This window comes from Amblyomma americanum, chromosome 4, assembly GCF_052857255.1.
Source record: "Amblyomma americanum isolate KBUSLIRL-KWMA chromosome 4, ASM5285725v1, whole genome shotgun sequence".
In the NCBI taxonomy this organism is placed as follows: Eukaryota; Metazoa; Arthropoda; class Arachnida; order Ixodida; family Ixodidae; genus Amblyomma; species Amblyomma americanum.
Window position 1 is genome coordinate 152,132,633 of NC_135500.1, and position 19,027 is coordinate 152,151,659.

The window sequence follows — 19,027 nt, forward strand, 5'->3', positions numbered from 1 at the left end:
ATCGTCACTGCCATCATTTTCGAATGACATTATTTTTTACCGTGTAGCACCGAAAGACACCGAATGACATTCGAGGCATCGAATGACATTAAATTTGCTAGTGTGATGGGGTATAAGACAGGGGTCAACTTTTCGCCATGGTTTTTTGAAAAAAAAGTTCGACCCGTATTCCGTTTTTTTACGGTAAATGTGTCTCAAAGTCCACATCAGGAAGAACTGCAGAATGAGCAGTATGAGTCGAAACATTAGAAATGGCTTTTAATGTCTGTTATAGTGCTTAAATGTTCACAGCGGTCAACAAAGGAAGGGCGTAATACTACAATGTGTTCCGTTGTGCTGTATCCTATCGTTTAGTGGAGCATATACAACGGAAAGCAAAGCACAGCATGTGACTGTAATATGTGGTATGTTTGGCTTTCACGTAAACTGTTAGGCATAGAACTAAAGGACAACGCACTAACAACATTGATGTAACCTCCGTTTGCATAGTTGATGTTTTTGCTGGCTCACTGCTTTTCAGGCTCTCAAGCTGCAGTTAGCTGTCGAAGCAGTGGTCGGGAAACTTCGCCCCGACGGACAGCTCCTTCACGAGGGTGATGAGGAAACTTACAAGCCCGAGGAGTTGAAGAACGTGTCCATCTACGACGTCTGCCTAGCGCCGTTGTCACCGCTCAACAAGCACTGTTCAGTGCAGAGTGTGTTTGCCTTCTTCCAGGACAACCTTGCCAAGCTCAACTTGACAGACGGCGTGGATCCTTACTCCTACCTTCATCACTTCGATAACTGCAGCAGGTGTGTATTATTCCGGGAAGCGTAGTCCGCAAATATGTTCCGCAAAGCTCTGCAAGAGGATTGGAGCTGTGTGTCGAGGAGAAAGCTATCATCTGACCCACTGGTCAGCTTTTCTGCAGCACGACCTTGCGAAAGCATCTCGCATTGAAGAGAAATGCAGCTTTTAAAGGCTGGGTTTGCATTGTACATGTTAGAGGCAGCATCCAGAAAGCCAATGACAAAGCACTGCTTTCAGGCTCCAGGACCGATAAATTTATGCAAATAGCTTCTCTTTTTGTGTGCTGATATGTGGCTAGTAACTGCCTGCCAATTTTCCATAGTACACCAGGATCCATTTCTGCTTTCTTCGCCCAGCTGTCCGACCATGGCCTGTGTGCACAAATCAGTGTACTTGGCATCACAGATTCGATCACTTTGGCTCTGAAGACCAATTTTTTGTTCTAGCTGTTGACAGCTATGCTGCCAAACAAACAAAGTAAAAGACTCCTTTCTCTGCCTTATGAATGCGGAGGGGGTTGCAAAGGGCTAGGGCTCAATGCTCAGGAGCTGAGTGTTTAGCACAGAATGTGTTGCAATCCCGGTGCAGCAAGATTTTTCTGTATTATTTGACGAAAATCCTGGGCAGATGCAAAAGACGCGTGCAGTGTGGCATTAAAACCAAGAGAAGCGACAGCGTGGTGCAACAGAAGGATAGCAAGCTACTGCCATCTGATGTCATAGCTGATCAAGGGTTTTTAATGTAGCTTATAGAAAATTGCTTATCATCCCCGTGATGTGTGTGAGCCACCGTGGCCTAAGGGAGATTCGTGGAAAATGCCTCATCATGAAAAGAGTAGAGACTATCTGGAACGAGAGACTTTCATTGCCATTGCATTGCGTTTGCCGTACCGAATGTCTTTGACAAGAGGTAAAAGGCTGGCTATATCTGCCTATAAGAGTTTCAGGTACCCCAGGTACCCAAAGACTCCTTCCCCTCCATGTGTCCCTCAGACTGTCCTTCATGCAGATCTGATGACTAAGTAAAATCAGCAATTTCGGCATTATGTGAGGTTACATTCATATTCATTCTTTTCAGTTGATTGTACCTGACACCTAAAATTGTATTCTGTTCTTCTCTTCGTGTGCTTGGGGTTTGGTTATTTCAAGCCCATGAAACTTCTGCAGCGCTTAAAAAACATGACTGCTACATGTTTTAGTGCAACTTGCGGAGTATTTTATGTGTGGCAACATGTCTGTTACTCCTCACAAGACATGATTTTACTTGTGGTGACATTCCATTTACCCCTTACAAATGCTCTTATGTTCTTTTTTTTCTTTTTTTTACTCTATGAATAGGAGTGCCGCCAACGCAGGCTGTTTTGCTAAATACGGTGGACCCATTGACGACATTTCACTGGTGTTGGGTGGATTCAATGGCACGGACTTCCACATGGCCACTGCTCTGGTTATCACCATCCCGGTGACCAACTACAACGACGAAGCGAAGAAGTACCCGGCCCTCGCTTGGGAAAAAGAGTGAGTGCTGCCTTGTTTAGAATGTTCTTCTTCCGGGACATTTTCATTCGGTTAGTGGAAGTGCTGTAGGTGTGTGTATGTCTTGCTAACCTTGCTAACTAACCTTTGGCTACTTTCCAGGTTCATCAAGCTTATGAAAAGCTACAACAACTCGGAAATAATGACCATCGCCTTCATGGCCGAGGTAATGTGTTGCATGTTTGTTTGGCTCTTTTTCAGTTCAGTTCAGTTCACTAAATCACAAGATACAGGGTTCTGCACTGTTGTGTGGACCATTTGCGACTTATGAGCTGCTCTCATTGTGGAGTTAATCTTCTAGCCAAGCAAAGTATCAAAAGGCATGAAAGTTATGGGAAAGAAACGTCATTTGCTACTACCTGTCATTGCTGTTATGTATGCTCAGCAGCAAGATATCACTAAACTTTCTGTTCCATTTGTTTTATGCTGCAGTTGCGGTATCTCAAGTCATGCGCAGTAGTAGATGAGCTTCAAAATGAGCGCGAATTAAAGCATGCCTCATCCTAAGATGCTCATGATTTAAGATTTTAAAATCAAAGTGCAATTTGACTTTGTGTCAGGTGTGAGTGGTATGCAAAACAACACACTGTTGCACAACATAGTGTATGCTAGCTGCTGGGAAAAAGTTGTGTGCTTTGTAATCGGTCTCATGCAACGTCCCCCTTTTTTTTTGTAGCGGTCCATTGAAGATGAGTTGGAGCGAGGGAGCCATTCGGACGTCGTTACGGTTGGCATCAGCTATATCATCATGTTCGCTTACATTGCGATCGCACTGGGTGACATCAACAGTTGCAGTAGACTTCTGGTGAGCCTTTTTTTTGTCTTACCTTATCACTGGTGTTGTGTGCAGTTAAGTGCCTTGTCATATACATAGCAAAAGCAGCCTTGGTGAATGCTGCCTGCAGTCTAGGGGCTGAAGTCAATACGTTTGTTATGCGTGGTTTCTGTTAATTTTTACCTGTGCAGGGGCACAGCATAATGTTATTTAGAACAGCTGGCTGACCTTTCTACCAAACGCCATTCTTAATAAGTGCACTCGGCTTGCGTATACGGTGTTTGTGTTTACTGTCTAAACTCGATGCACGTTTTATGTTGTGCTTCTTGCTGGGTACACCGTACTTGCTCGCTTAATGAACTCACTTCTCTGCCATGAAATTTTAAAAAGTTGGGGATGTCTATTCATTCCATGTGGTAAAATATTAGCAAAAAATATTTCTGTTGTCACAGCATACATGTAACAAGATATTTTACTATAAGTGGTGGCTAGTTCCAAAATGCATGAAATTAGGTATACAAGGTGTTTTGTTACATTATTTGTAGTTTCCGATATCTGGCATTTTCTGTTGATGTGATTGCATGATAGCTAAAGTGTCACTGACCATAAGCCATGTGTGCCTATTGAGTCCTCTAGTGTCCCATGCCTTTGGCTCCTTCTCCAGTTTATTTCGTTATTTTAGTCTTTTTGTGTGTACCCTTCCCTTGTTTTTCTTGGCAGTGCTGAATTTTGCGATAAAAATTACAGGGAGCTGCAAATTGAATGACTATTTAAGCGTGCAACTGTTGTGCTGTAGTATTCGAAGAAGTTGTGTGCTGTTAACTCTGTGGTTTTTGTCAATTTCTTTGCAAGCTGACATTGGTTCATTAGTTGTTGACAGCACCAAGTGATTATACCTCGCACTTGCCTCATCATACCTGGGTCAATTCGTGATGATATAATTAAAAAATATCTATCTACATGCCTTTCATTGTGTGCATCTTTTTGTAACAGTGAACATATAAACATCTTAATATAGAAATGGAAGAAGAGGTAAGATAAAAAAACCAGACATTTAATAATTTTCTTTTTTGTAGGCTCCAACTGGAGTCAGCTGCATTTCACCGAATGGTCTCCTCTATATTTTTTTTATTTATGTCCTCATGAGCATATCTTGTTTCTTGCTAATAAGTTTGTGTTGTGCATTTGTGTCATTCTCTGCAGGTTGACTCAAAGATTTCGCTTGGCCTGGTGGGTGTGCTGATTGTGCTGCTCTCCGTGGTTGCTTCGTTGGGCATCTTCAGCTTTTTCAACGTCGCTGCAACGCTCATCATTGTCGAAGTGATCCCCTTCCTCGTGCTTGCTGTCGGTGTTGACAACATTTTCATCCTGGTGCAGCAGTTTCAGGTGTGTATGCGGCCGGTTCTGGAGAGCACTGACATTTGGGAGGGAAGGGGGGGGGGGGGGTGCATTTCTTGGGCAGCGACGGCCTTTTAGAGGCTTGATGGCTTATAAAAAAGTCTCTCAGGAAAGCAGGAAAGGCAACACTGAGCATTACAGCTATGTAAAGATGGGTGCCTGCTCACATTGTGATATTGCTTTCAGTTGATGGATATTTAGTTGGCGGTGTTTATGGTAAACGAAAACCATTGCATCATCTTCAAAGTCAAGGTTCTTTTCATTTCTGTGTTACAGTTAACACACCTCACCACGCACATAAGAGGAGGCCTCAACTTCACAGCGATCCCTGTATATTTGTAAACAGCTAGCTGTGTTGCTATTGTACATCTGGGTTCAGTTATAGGTAGATAGGTAAGACTAGGGGACCGACTCAGGGCCGTAGAAACATCCGCTGAGTTACAGTCGAGCCCACTTATAACGAACGTGAGCATCACGTGGCGTCCGTTCGTTATATCCCGAAGTTCGTAGTAAGTGGACCACAGCTTTAAAGACAGTTGCTTGTCAAAACACAATATTTTTTCTTTGCGAAAAAGTCTGTGATGGACGTCTGTTTTTGCAGCGCATATCCGATGAGGGAGGTTCCCAGTCTATTTAAAGCAGAAGCGTGCTATTGCCGAGGCCCTTGGCAGACAAGTTGTCTGAGGCTTTCTATGTAGCTCGTTGCTACAGGCGCGCTTATAAGTGCTGGCTCCGAAGTTTCATCCTCATCTGATTCCTCCGCGTCACTCTCGTTCCGCACTTCAGAAACGATGCCCTCGTCCGTGCATGGTTCCGCGGTGTCGGCGTCGTCATTGACAGAAATAAAATCATTCCAACCAATGTCATGACCCCCCATGTCGGAGTTGACGACGCGCTGCCACAAATCGCCGCCGGGCTGGTCATCTTCCGAAGCATCAGACTCGGCATCAGACACTGTGTCGACGATGCCGGCCTTGCGGAAGCAGTTCCGCTCGCCAGTGACTGTCACATCCGCCTAGGCCGTTTTCATTATCTCTACCGCTGAATACAATGGAAATGGGCACGGTGTTCCCGTCCGCCATCGCAAATTACAACCAGGGCCCGAGATTTGAACGAAGCCGATGAAACGTCCGCACCACAACAAGAGTGACAAAAGCGCGCATAGACGTGCAACATGCACAGGCGGTAGTCAAGCCAATCAAGCTAAAGGTACAGACGCACAGCACCAGTGGAGAGACCAATGAGGGGCGTCCGTGAGCGTCGGTGCAGCCACCTCTTGGCTCCCACGGAAGGCCTGCTTCACGGAACATGGCCTTCGCGATCGGCGGCCGCGGTTGATCACGGAGGCCACGCAAGAGAGAGAGAGGGGAGCGGAGTTGCGAGGAGGGGCGGGAGGGCGATCTTGGAAGGCGCGTCGGCGGTGAAAGGGTAGCTCGCTTGAGAGCGGCACGAAACGGGCCTGGCAGTTCGCCTGCGATGAGGCTCGGGAAAACGTACCGCACGCCGGGAGCACGGTGTCGGAGGCAGGTTATCTCGCATCGCGGCGCCGGGTTTACGCCGTCCATTCGCTGCAACCGATCAGCAGGGCTTAATGACGTTCAATATACGTGTGTATTTGTGCCATTGAAACAATGTATATTTTGACGGTCGCGCAGGTCTTGTTCGTTATAAGCAAAAGTTCGTCTTAAGTGGGGCCGTTATATGTGGGCTCGACTGTACTACCAGTAGTAGCCAATTCATTGCTTGCGGTTGTGAAATGTGTGTGATGTGCACTTGTGCATTTTATTTATTCATATTTTTTTTCATCCCTTGCGCAGCGCGATGAGCGTCGCGAAGGAGAGACAACGGTGGAGCAGGTGGGCCGTCTGGTTGGAGAAGTGGCTCCCAGCATGATGCTGTCAAGTGTCTCCATGTCGGCCTGCTTCTTTATCGGTGCGTTGGGCTGGTGTGCCGCCACTGCCCTGCTTTATTGGCCCTCCCGTTTCGTACAGTTTTTTTTTCTACCGATGTCATGGGGACTTGCGGCTATTATTTTTCACAGCTACTATCTGTTTTTGTGCATTTTCTGTGATCCGATTCAACCCCAGGTGGTCGAAATTTCTAGCGCCCTTCACTACGACGTCCCTCATAGCCTGAGTCGCTTTGGGACGTTAAACCCAAGGAACCGACCATTCAACCATTGTTTCTTTTCTCAGTTTCTGAGTGAATGTTTGATGCACTGACTTCAATTAAGAATCAGAAGAATCAAGTGAGAATTTCAGTACGTTAGGGATGAGTTCATAAACATAAGTATACAGGCGAGGGTCCCAGAGTCAGGCAACCATAAACGGGACCCTCGATAAATTAATAGTACACTAAATTACATGTATACATGTATAATTAGTGCATTTAATTAGTGCAGTTGCATTTGTTCAAATTGCTGAAAACTCTTCACTTTTTTTTTCTTACTGCAGGTGCCTTGACAGAAACTCCCGCAGTGCGGATCTTTGCACTCTATGCTGGTGTTGCACTGCTTATAAATTTCTTCCTGCAAATGACTTGCTTTCTGTCTTTGTTTACGATGGACACGCTACGCCAAGAGGTTGGTGCCATTTGAGATTATTTCTTCTCTGTTTTCTTTTTCTTCTTTTTTTCTCCGTGAACAACTTCGCTTCCTTCCAATTGTGCGCTTTTGAAAGAAAAAAAAAATGTTCAATTGGCCCAATGAGGGACTAATTATAACTGACACTGCACCTTAAATGTAAATGTAAAAGGAAACAATTAAATGTACCCATAAATGAGAGGAGGTTTCAGAACCCACTTAAGAGAGTTGTTTTTAAATCAGCATTGGAACATGAAACAGCTATCTTTGTTTCAGTATACAGTAATCCCTCGTTATAACGAAGTCAGCGGGACGGCGAAAAAATGTCTTATAAGCGGTAATTTGATATAAGCAGCCACCCGCGAAGATCTAAAGCAGTCGAGTTTTAATTGCGCCGCAACGGTGAGGAATTCAAAATACAATGTATTCAGTGAAGGAAAGCATTATTCAGGTGCAAAAACGGCGGTGAACTTTAGGTGTTTCAAGTTCAATTACTGGGGGTGTGCAACCCCTGCTCTAATCTGACCAAGCATTGCACGAGGCCGTGGTCGCCGCCCATGCATTCAACCTTTGGGGTATTTCGGATCGCGAAGGCAGTGGCCGCTTTTATGGGGGTATTTTGGGTTACTTCGAAGGCAGTGGCTGCTTTCATGGGTCGAAGGCAGTGGCCGCTTTCATGAAGGGGGTTCACGGAAATGCCGTGGCTCTAGTCTGAGGTTGTGTTAGTTGTGCTCAAAAAACGATTAGCCGTTCATTGTAGGTACAAAGCGCGATCGTGAAAACTGAATGGTTTTGCAATACATGCTTCGCATGATTACGAGGCAGTTTTTTTTTTTTTTCCCCCGAGGTGTTCAGCTGTGAAGTTTGCAATTGAGTTTTTGGGCGAGACTTTTTCGGCGCACCGTTGTTGACGACACTCTGCTAATTCTACATTACGAGTGTCTGTGTTCGCGCAGCGTCATGTCCGCGCTGTTGACAGATGTCTAGGAACAAAATTCAATGACCCTACCATGCATTTAGACCATTTGTCTGGTTGGATGGCGCGAATCGAGCATGACCGGCTCGAGAATATCGCTGGGGAAACACCGTGGTTGCGTTGACTCGCCATGTTGACAGCCTGACTCGCTGCTGGCGACGCTCGGATTTTTCGTGTTTTCAGCAAGTTATCGGTCGATTTGCACCGTGAAAAGTGCAACGAAGCTAGGGGCGGTGTTTTATTGCGGTGCAGGCTGATTATGACGAGTGGCAAGCAATTTTCTAGACCGGCTTCCCCAAAGTCATCTTACTGATTTGTTAACATAGCTCGTCGCGTCGAACATGGCAAAGGGCGTGCGACCAGCACTCGCTTGCGACCAGGCAGCAGCTCGACAGCACCATTGTTCACGCATGCAAGCGCGACCTGTGGGTCGCCTTCTCGTTTGAAGAGAGAACTCTTGGGAATGACGCTATTTGCACTTTCAAAAGTTTCGTCTGCTTTGGCCGATGTGAAACGGTTAGGCTTAGCGACGACTACGGCAGTGAGGGAGCAGCTCAGGTCATTGCCGAAAGCTCACCTCGCGCACGACTCGCAAGCGGGAATAGACTCATAATCGGAGGGACACTTCTTTTGTGCTTTTTGGCATGTTGCAGCGCCAGAAATGTTCTTTAGAGTGGTAAAATTTTGCTCATTGCTCACCGAGTACACCCCATCGAATGCTATGGCACAAGTCTGCTCGCAGTCTTTTGGCCACTCTTCGGCATCCAAGAGACCGCTGTTTTCTGGCATTGCAAAGGGTCACAAAAATTTTATTTTCGTTTGGATTCTATCACGGGGGACACCAGCGATGCGGTTGCGACTGTTTCGGGCACGCTACCATTCGCATCCACTGTAAACAGGTGGGGGCGCTCGGCACTCGCTTGTACTCGTTACTAGGCACGTCATCGGTCATAGGTTTGGTACTTTTGTGGCCTGTTCTGTGCCTGCATGAGACTAATTCGTCGGCGGTATTAATTTGACGCTGCACGCGCAAAAGGGTCGCCGCCGCGGTGGCGATGCGTTCACTTACCACTTCACTCTAAGCGGGTCAAGCTCTTCATGCGCTTCGAGTAATGCGGCTTAAAATGCATGCGTTTGGGTTGGGTCCGGAAGAAATTTCGAGTAAAGCGATTTCGTTATAATGAGGGATTACTGTATTTCAAATTTAGTAACCTGTGAGATCAAGGCACTTTTCTCAAGCACAATGACGAGAAAAGGCTGCACATAAGTGAATGAATGGACCACTGAACTGACTTTACAAACCTTAATTTGAGGACAGCTGAACACTGCAGTCAAAAAATGACTAACACGAGCACGGTCAACCACAAAGTAAACTGTTATATACTGTTGTTAAATGTTTCAAGAAATGAAGATTTTAATAGCCCCTTCCTGTGTCGATTTACTACTTTTTCCTGCAGATAGTGCGGTTGCACCCAAATTAGTGTTACTTTTTCTTCTAATGTGAATTAATCATAATTTATGACAAGTATTTTGCTAGATGTTTAGATAATTGAGATATTCCTATAATCTGGCCATTAAACAAGCATACCTGCTACTGGTTTGCTGTTCTAAGATTTTTACCACAGGTGAAGAGTTAGCTTAGAGGTAGCCGAGCTGCAAATCACTGCATTAGCAAGCAGGTACGCTATGCAGAAAGGTTGCATTTTCCAGCCGTCTATAAAAGCATGCCATGTTGTATTAGTGGGAAATTCTCGAAATCCTGTTTTGTCGAGTCAAGTCGGAGAGAACTTGTGGCTCGGGGCATTTTGGTTGTTCCACTTCAATGTGCGGCTTCCAGAATCCTCCTCTCTTGCTTTCTTCATGCCTCGTTCACAGAGCAACCGCCTAGACCTTTGTTTCTGCATAAAGGCCTCAAAGAAAAACAAGCCCGGCGAGAACACTAGCCTGCTGTACAAGTTCTTCAAGACTGTTTATGCACCTTTCCTACTCAATGACTCAGTGCGGGTTGTAGTGGTGAGTGTGCTTGTGTAGTTGACTAATTTGTCGTGTCATAAACAGTTGCATTTTGCACTGATGTTCATAATCTCTTTTTACAAAATGTTATTTGTGCCACTTGAAGTTTGTGCACTTCTATGTATTGCTTTCTCTTGTGTTATTTGTGTTGCAGACATTATACCTTCCTTGGGCATAATAATGTTCATTTTTGAAATGGCTTTGAGGAGGTGTTTGGAATTAGGAGGTATTGAAATGCTGCGGCATGTAGAGTAATTTGATGGGGTGTCCACTTTTTAGGTAGTGTAGTGTTTGCAGCTTGAAGCGTAGTACACTTTAGGTGAACTCCTGCTGTGACTTGGATGTCTTAAAAGAACACTGGCACACGGTGGTGTTAGGGGATTGGCGCAGACCGAGTGTTCAGGAACTGAAAAATAATTATCTGATCATGTAACATTTTAAAACTTGCCTTTGTGCTTGATGGCCTCAGTTGCCTATGTGCCATAAACCTCCAGTACAACACAACAACACACATACTGCATGTTCAGATCTGGACTGCAGTTGACCGCGCATTTTTCACTTTTTTCAGATGGTGGCCTTCATTGGATGGCTATGCTCCTCCATTGCCGTCATAGGCAAGATTGAAATTGGCCTTGACCAAGAGCTTGCTATGCCTCAGGTATATTTGTGTAAAAGTATCATTACTGGCTATGTCTTTGCTCTCATGGTTTCGCATAGATACAGTTGCTGACTGATTTTTCAGACTTTGGCAGGACCCAGAAAATGGTCCAAATTATCAAACAGCCCGAAAAATTTGTGAGCTTCAAAAGAATAACATTGCTGTGAAAAACTGGCTTGAAAAGTTGCAAACTTTTCGTCATTTCTCGCATTCGATTTGCAAGCACTAATATAGTCGCCGACTGATATTTTTGGACTCGGCAGGACCTGGAAAATAGACCGAATAATCGAAGTCCGAAAAATGTATGAATTTAAAAAAAAAAAAAACTTCAATGCGAAAAACTGGGTTTAAAAATCGCGAAATTTTCTGTGCTCGATGTTCCGCTTGCAAGTAATATATTAGACTGTATCTAAGCCACAGTCATGCTTTCATCATGTCCGCACCACCTCACGTCATGCCACCAGACAGTGCGACATGGCCAAAGGTCTGCTGCGAATGAATGCACACTCTGCTCGAAGCAAGAGCAGTCAGTTTGCATGGGCAACGACGCTTGCGAAGATCGAGAGGTAACCCATGGGAAGGCGCGAGTAGATGCGAGCGTCTCCGAGTGCACCCCCCCCATCCCTCCTCCCGCATCTGCTGCCCCGCCCCGCGGGTTTGCAGGTGGCGTCGTCCAAGCCGTGGCAGACGCTGCAGCTGTCCCGTTTTCTACGTGATCACGTGCTCTTTGTAAGCCATCTCGAATGGCAACAATGGAGAACCAATTCATTAGCAAGTTTGAGAATAGGGTGACCCTATCAGTTAGGGAGATAGGGAAACTGTGGGGCGACAGTGCACATGCGCTGAACCCAAGGGGCGTCACTGTCCTTCGCATGTGCAGTGGCACCACTCTATTCCCCTATCCCCGTAAATGATAGGGTCACTTTATTCTAAGACTGCCTATTGCTACCTGACTTTGTTAAGTAGATTAGCTACTGGCTTGTGCCATCTTGAGCCACAGCTTGGCCATCTAACACTGCTACAAAAGAGGTGGCAGTTGGCAAAAGCAAACGGACACACGCTAACCGTTCACCCAGGACCTTCTCTGCACTGTCTAGAGAACGTTGTTTAAACTTTTCCAGCAAGTTGGCCATTATTTCATCTGTTCTGTTATTGTCTTCTGTTTTCCCCAGGACTCTTACTTGCAGCAGTACTTTGACTATCTGAAGAAGTACCTTCAAGTGGGGCCCCCCGTGTACTTCATGGTGACCGAGAACTACGACTACACGGATGTCAAGAACCAGGCTCGGCTATGCATCAATGAGCAGGTGTGTGACCAGGACTCAGTGGGAGCCAAGCTCAAGCAGCTCACACTGCTCAGCAACAGGTGAGTGATGAAAACGGTTGCCAACCTCTACGGTTAAACAGGACTATATGTTCACTACATCTATACATCAATTCACTGAATCCATGCTCGTTAGAACGAGGTTCGACTGTATACGTGTGTAAATGGCACATATGCGTGCAGGTTTTTAAAGTTGTGCTTAGTTGCGTGCGTGGAGAGCAGAAAATCTATTCATTTGGAGCTTTCGGGTTGATAGTGAAGACTGGTGTCTGTGGAAGGAACATTTTGTGGTCGGTAGCTGCACAAGAAAAAAATTGGCAGTGGCTTAACTTGGCTAACCCTGGAATTCAGCGAAACACAAGCACGCTTGCTAAGTATCTGAGGCTCTCCATGGCAGCTCTGCTACACGCTCGCGACAGTCGTTCTGTATATACTGACACAACCATATGGCTATGACGTGGTATCACATGGTCTTACGACACCACCATCGGATGTCATCACGTGGCTTCACATCACCCTATCGGATGTTAAGGTCAAAGGTCAACCCAAAGGTCACCTAGTGTCAAAGGTCAAATAAAGGTCATGGGTTAAGGCCAGGAGTCAAGGGTTCGACACCATAACTGTACCACATATGGTCATACACGGCTATCCTTGGTTGGGCTGAAGGTTGTTTAAGGTCGTTGTGCTGCCTTCCGAAAGACTGCTTTACCTAGCATAGTGAATCTTATCGCTTAAAAAAAATGCATGCAGAGGCTGTCTGCATTCATAGTCTTAACTGCTGTTTACATGTATAGCTGATTCAAGACCCCCCCAAAGAAAAAGGTCTTTTTGGTGGTCTTTTTTTTTTCCTGCTTAAGAGTAACGAGGCTCTATATTAGTAATGTTCGCATGACATTTATTTTTTAGTATATTTTGTGATGTGGGAGTGGCTTTTTTTTCTCTCTAGGACCTATGTGACAAGATTGCGGTCATACTGGCTTGACCAGTACATTCAGTACATGCGGTCTCCAGACTGCTGCTTTGAGACCAAGAACCAGCCGCATGATTTCTGTTTCTCTGAATATGGCAAAGGTGAGAGCTCGTTTTATATTAATATATCCTGTAGTAATCTGAATTTAATTATGCACATTTGATAGAATTAAAAATTTTGTGCAGTAGGTATTGTTTCGATCCTCCGAGTGACCAAAGGGTTGCAAAGTTTTTGAACAGGGTGAAGTAAACAGAATACCAACCTCTGTGGTCTGTAGGAGGGCAAATTCTTCAGATATTCACTCAAATGGAAGCAAAAGTAATGTATAGAGCGCTGCAGTTGGGTGGTGCTACTGCCAAATGCTGCTGAATTCAGTAGGGAGGGGTCAGGCTGACCTAGTTAACGAGTTACCTGACCAGGTGTGAGAGGCTTTCACCATTCTCCCCCCCTTTTTTTAAACACATCTTCTAGTTTCACTTGAGCACAGTCCCATTGGGATAGTATCCCTAGCAAAAACAAAGAAAAGGAAATGATGTGAGAGGGAAGTTATGGGGGAATGAAACAACACTTACTGTTGACTACTCGGGCAGTGCATTACATAATGTTGCCATTTTTTACGTTATGCTCAGTAATAACATTAAAGCAAAGGTCATGTTATTTATTGCCTATTTAGTGCTCTGTAAGGCAGATGTTTGTGTTGCTATGGTCTGTTTATGAACTCTTTCCTAAAAGCAGGAAAATGGGCAATTTCAGAGTGGTGTGCATAAAGATTTTTAAGGCAACAGCCTTACTAGCCCCATTAGATAAAATTTCGTTGCCGACCTATAGCCTCAAAAAGATGGAGTCGCAACAGCCTTATCTAGCCACCCAAGCACTCTCCCCATCCCTTCCGATGCGCCTGGCAGACCTTCATGTGGCGCCAGTTTTCCAGACTACATTCGTACCAAAATTTGACGCAACTGTTTGTCGTGCGGAGTTTTGGTGGTGTCATACGATTTCTCATTGCATATAGCTTACATGTAGGCATGTGCGAATAGTGGTTTTTTGGTTCGAAATGAATTTTTAGTGATTTTCTTAGAATAATTTCGAAGCGAATGTTTCGAACACTTCCAGCACACCAAATAAGTTGAATGGCACAATAGGAATTTTAAAAATCATGTATTTTGGAACACACAAGGCCATTACCTGAAAAAAAAAAAAAGAATGCATTGATCTTCATTGCACTCATTGAAGTGTGTCAATGTCCTGCAACAGTGCCAACGAAAATTGGGGAGTTGGCCTCCATGCGGAGCCGACATATTTGGAGGGAGTGTGAGACCTGTTATGAGACCCCCAAGTGCTGGTCTTAATTGCAATTGCGTCATTGTGCAGCTATTGCTTTTAAGCGACGGCTCCATGGACACCTGCTAGTGAGTGCACAGGGTTCTCCATTAAGGGTAGCCAAGTTTCACCACAGCACCAAACATTCGGTTCGAATCGCATATTTAATATTTTACTATTCTACCGAATATTCGAAATTATCGAGTATTCACACAGGACTACTTACATGTGCTAGTCAAATTGGAGGCTACCTTGCCACAGGAATTCAAACCGACTGTGTTTTCACCTTTAATTGTATGCCTTCCTAGACTCTCTGCCTCTTCCCTTGAGGCGTGGTTGGGGTGTCCATCGAGATCTGTGACAGTTGCTGCGCCATTTCTTTTCCTCAAAAACCAATTTTCATATCAAAATTGTGATTGAACCATGCATCATACAGCGCTCCCAATGGTGTGGTACGTGTCCTGGTTGCACATAGTATCCATCTGCTAGTCAAGTTTGAGGCTAGCTCGCGACAGGTGTCCAAACTGAGTATTCAGGTGTTTCACTCAAACCTTTTTGGATTCGGCTTTTGTGGAATCAGCATTTGAAGGCGTGTTTTTGTTTAATTTCTCAGTGGACAACCTGCGATGAGGTCGAATGCTTACGACGACACACTAATGATTTCGCCTTTACAGCATGTAAGCAGTCTTAAGTGCCCCCTGATTTTTTTTAACCCTTAAATTAAAAAATTTTTACAAATATATGGAACCCATAAATTTAAATTTTAAGGAAGGAGGCTTGGGAGTACTTAGCAGCAGCAGTTGCTTCATTTGTTCATCGAACACTATCCCTAACTTTGTTCAAGGGATAATCCGGAAGTGTGGAGGCAGTTGGTTCTGACTAATAAGTTTTCTGCTGTCATTTTTTTACTTTCAATTTCAGCAAATGGAACATGCAAGCAATGTTACGTAGAGAGAAGCAAGCCATTTGCCAATGAAACATTCAAGCACTACCTTTCTTGGTTCCTGACCGATGTGCCTAGTCCAAAGTGTTCCTCAGCGTAAGTTGGTCATGCAAGCATGTGCTAGCAGCATTGACCATGCAGTCTAGCTTGTTGATCCGCCGGAGTGATGCTGACTAGTCATGGCCATGGTAGCTGCATGACATTTTGAGAGAAGCTAACCAATAGCTATCTCTTAACTGCCATATGCAGATGAACGAGATGTAGGAGGGAGCGAACATGTAAAAGTCGCCGGAAAGAGTTCGCTAACACTCGCTTGCGATTGTGGGTTCTCTGCACAGAAGATTATTTCCGCTGCCCCAGCTCAGGTGCTTCAGTATCGATGGCAGATGCCGGGGCTAGCAAAAATCTTTTCCTTCCTTTTTACTATTATTTTTAATAAAACCACTACCACCACCACCACAGAAGATGTCTATTATCTGGCTCAGGTGCTCACAGCGACACAATTTAGGAATTGAGCGAGATTATGTTCTCTCCTCAGAAGGTGTGTCAGAGTGCCGTTAACAAAAGGTAACACGGTAAGCCTTAGAGATCACCATTGACGGAGGTAATGCATCTGGTTGCTGCCGTTACAGTTAGCTACCACCGCTGAACACTTGAGCCAGAGCAACCATTCTCCTCTTTTGGCCTCACACCCCGTTTTTACCTTCACACCACTTTTGAAGCAGTGGCGCAGCTTTGCGAGCGTGTTACTCTGCTGTCCTTGTGCCCACGTTGCCTAAGCACAGTGATGCCAGGTTGGAATTATCGGTGGCAGAAATGATTCATGTTTGAATTAATGGTTAGCTTTATACATAAATATCAGTGGAGTATGAATGGACCAAGGCATACAGCTTGTATCTTTTTTTTTGCCCTGATAGCTGTAGCATGCAGCTAACCTTGTTCTGCATTTCTTTTTCTGTCATATTTTTAGTGGTCGTGCGGAACATGGAGGCGCCATCAGCCATGTCAATGGGACCATTAACGGTAAGCTGCGTTCTTTTCACCAGTGCTCTCACTCACTCTCGCACTTTGTCCTGGCTGCAGCCGATACGTTTCGATCGAGGCAGAATGCAAAGGTGGTCTTGTGCTGTATGATTTCAGTGGACATTAAAGAAACCCATGGGATCGGAATCAATCCAGAGCCTTCTGCTACAATGCCTGTCACAGCCTGTGTGCAGCTACACGCACAAACACACACATGCACACATTGTCTTCTGTTAGCTGTGCAGTACGTGTGTCAGTTTAGGCTGACACTTTCTGTCAGTCATTTCGTCGCCTTCTCGTCAGTCCCCTCAGCAAGACAGACGGTAATATCGCTAATATTTCCTGCAAGTGGAATTGGCACTGCATCGGTAACCAAAACATCAAGGAACTGTGCGACCCGGCTACAACTTGAGCATTTTTACCACCTGTGTGCAGAAAAGCAGCTCTCTCTGCCTGCACAACTTCCTGGGCATTTTTGACGTGCATCTAGTGCGAGAGCTCGGAAAGCTATAATCTTTGTTTTGCTCTGACCAGTTTGCCCAGAATTCAGTTGTACCCAGAATTGTGCTGTGGTCAAAAGGGCCATCCTGCAAATGCAAATTTGTTACGGGAAGCGAAGGGCCCTGAGAGGGTTTGCTGTAGAGTTGTGGTGAGAATGGCCTTGTGAACCGCTCCTCTCAGGCTGGCATGGAATTCATTCCTGACTGGATACACGGCCCTATTGCTTTGCATTTTTAGCTGCCTATTTCTCGGCTTACCATCCTGTGCTGAAGACATCGAAGGACTTCTACTCTGCTCTGGAATGGGCTCGACTCATCTCTCACAACTTGACCCAGATTGTCCAGGAAGTTCAACCAGACTCTGAAGTGATCCCGTACAGGTGAGAAGGCTGAATTTTAAATTTTTGCGCTGAGTGGTTGCTAGAAGCAGAAAGCAGACTGTTCTCGTTTTTCCTGTAAATCTGGTCGAATGTTAATGCTGTTCCCATTTAACCTTGTTTAGCCTGGCTTTCGATAGCAGTTATAGCAGATGGCTAGGGCAGACCATCAGTTATGAAATGGGGGCAGCTGCTTCTGTTAGCTATAAATGTCTGCTTTGTGTTCATTTCTCCTTTGGTCTGCACTCAACACTGTTCTCTCTTCTGTTCCCGACCATCCACGTGCAGCCTGGTGCACGTTTTCTACGAGCAGTACCTGACCATGTGGCCGGACACCTTCAAGAACCTGGCACTCTCCCTGGGTGCCATCTTTGTGGTGACCTTCGTGCTGCTTGGCCTGGACTTTGTGTCTGCCCTGGTGGTGACCTTCACCATCGTCATGATCATTGTCAACCTCATGGGCCTCATGTACTGGTGGGACATCTCACTGAACGCCGTGTCACTCGTCAACCTGGTGGTGGTGAGCATAGTCTTCACTGAAGTGGCAACTCGGAATCCTTCAGATCAATCTTTTTCATCCACTGAGTGCCCATTCAGCTACTGGCTGAGTCAGTGTATCAAGCTGATAGGCTACCAACCATTAGAAGTGTGTTGAGGCTTTTTCTTTAGCCTTGAGCTGCAGTGGTATGGAGTTTGAGTGTGCTCACTCTTAGAGTGCACTTAGGTGCACTCACACTCACACACACACCAAAGTAATGCTCAGGTGGTTTGCAGTGCACAGAAGTACTGACCTACTTGTTTGCTAGAACCAAACACAAGAGCGCAACACTGTAGTCTGCAGTCTCAATGCTGCCATGGTCATTGCGAGGAACCAAAGACCAGTGCTAGAAAATGTCCATCAATACAATCGCAGTCTGTCTGATTAGTATTTGTCTTATCAGGATGGCATTAAATTTGTGAATTATGAGACATAATGTAGAGCTGTCAGCAGTGAAGTTTTTAAAATGTTGTGGTGATATTCTGGAGCACACAAGACACACAATGGCAGTGATGATAGTGAGTGCCCTTCACATAAGTACATCCTGGCATAAAATAACAGCCGTTTAGTGGCCATTAGTTTTGCAGTATTGTAAAGGTTTTGTGATTAACTGCAATTTTAAAGCACCCCAGTAATGCATGTAAATAAGTAGGAGTTTTGCACATTGTTATTGAAAAGAGAAATGCTAGTTCGGTCTTGTCGCCAAGTGTACGCAAATACCAAGTGTGCACCGAGCTGTTAGCAGCCAAGAGCCGTCTAGTACTACACAGTGAAGCTTGGCAATATTGCTTTCTTGCATCACTCCTTCTGTCACGATGTCACACAGAAGGTAGTTCTGATGAAGTTGCTTGAGAATGCTTACGTCATCACTAACCCACATTTATTGTCATGACCTTTGTCTGTTCCCAGTTTGTAGCTACAGTAACACCAGCTTGTCTGTTTCTCGAGCAGGATCTGTGCCTGAATCGTTCCAATTTGTTTTGCACTGTAAAATGTAATGCTAAAACTTTCTCTTTTTTTGAGTCCTGCCTTCCTTAATCATCAGTCATGCAGAACCACCTTCCCCCAACATAAGCCGTTACGGATGTAAAAATTTTTGTTGTGGACTAGCTGACGTGATAAATTCCGGAAAAACAAATGCAGAACCACCTTCCCCCAACATAAGCCGTTACGGATGTAAAAATTTTTGTTGTGGACTAGCTGACGTGATAAATTCCGGAAAAACAAATTTGTTTGTAACATTATTTTCTGTTTGCTTATCTGTTTCATTTGATATAATTATTCCCCTAGTGCCTTTACCCCATAG

At 45.0% G+C, this 19,027-nt stretch overlaps 1 protein-coding gene across 7 annotated transcripts in view; it reads left to right on the forward strand.

Annotated features, from left to right (window-relative positions):
* The window catches only part of LOC144128531 (NPC intracellular cholesterol transporter 1-like), a 119,081-nt gene that overhangs the window by 85,960 nt on the left and 14,094 nt on the right, over positions 1–19,027 (forward strand). For all 7 annotated transcript variants that reach the window (XM_077661979.1, XM_077661980.1, XM_077661981.1 and 4 more), the window contains 15 exons: positions 521–792; positions 2,128–2,307; positions 2,428–2,491; positions 3,002–3,130; positions 4,304–4,486; positions 6,316–6,430; positions 6,952–7,079; positions 9,931–10,068; positions 10,637–10,726; positions 11,899–12,092; positions 12,997–13,121; positions 15,262–15,379; positions 16,254–16,306; positions 17,045–17,186; positions 17,472–17,703. In XM_077661979.1, the coding sequence (XP_077518105.1) occupies positions 521–792; positions 2,128–2,307; positions 2,428–2,491; positions 3,002–3,130; positions 4,304–4,486; positions 6,316–6,430; positions 6,952–7,079; positions 9,931–10,068; positions 10,637–10,726; positions 11,899–12,092; positions 12,997–13,121; positions 15,262–15,379; positions 16,254–16,306; positions 17,045–17,186; positions 17,472–17,703 (2,163 nt within the window). The remainder of the gene's footprint in view (positions 1–520; positions 793–2,127; positions 2,308–2,427; positions 2,492–3,001; positions 3,131–4,303; positions 4,487–6,315; positions 6,431–6,951; positions 7,080–9,930; positions 10,069–10,636; positions 10,727–11,898; positions 12,093–12,996; positions 13,122–15,261; positions 15,380–16,253; positions 16,307–17,044; positions 17,187–17,471; positions 17,704–19,027) is intronic.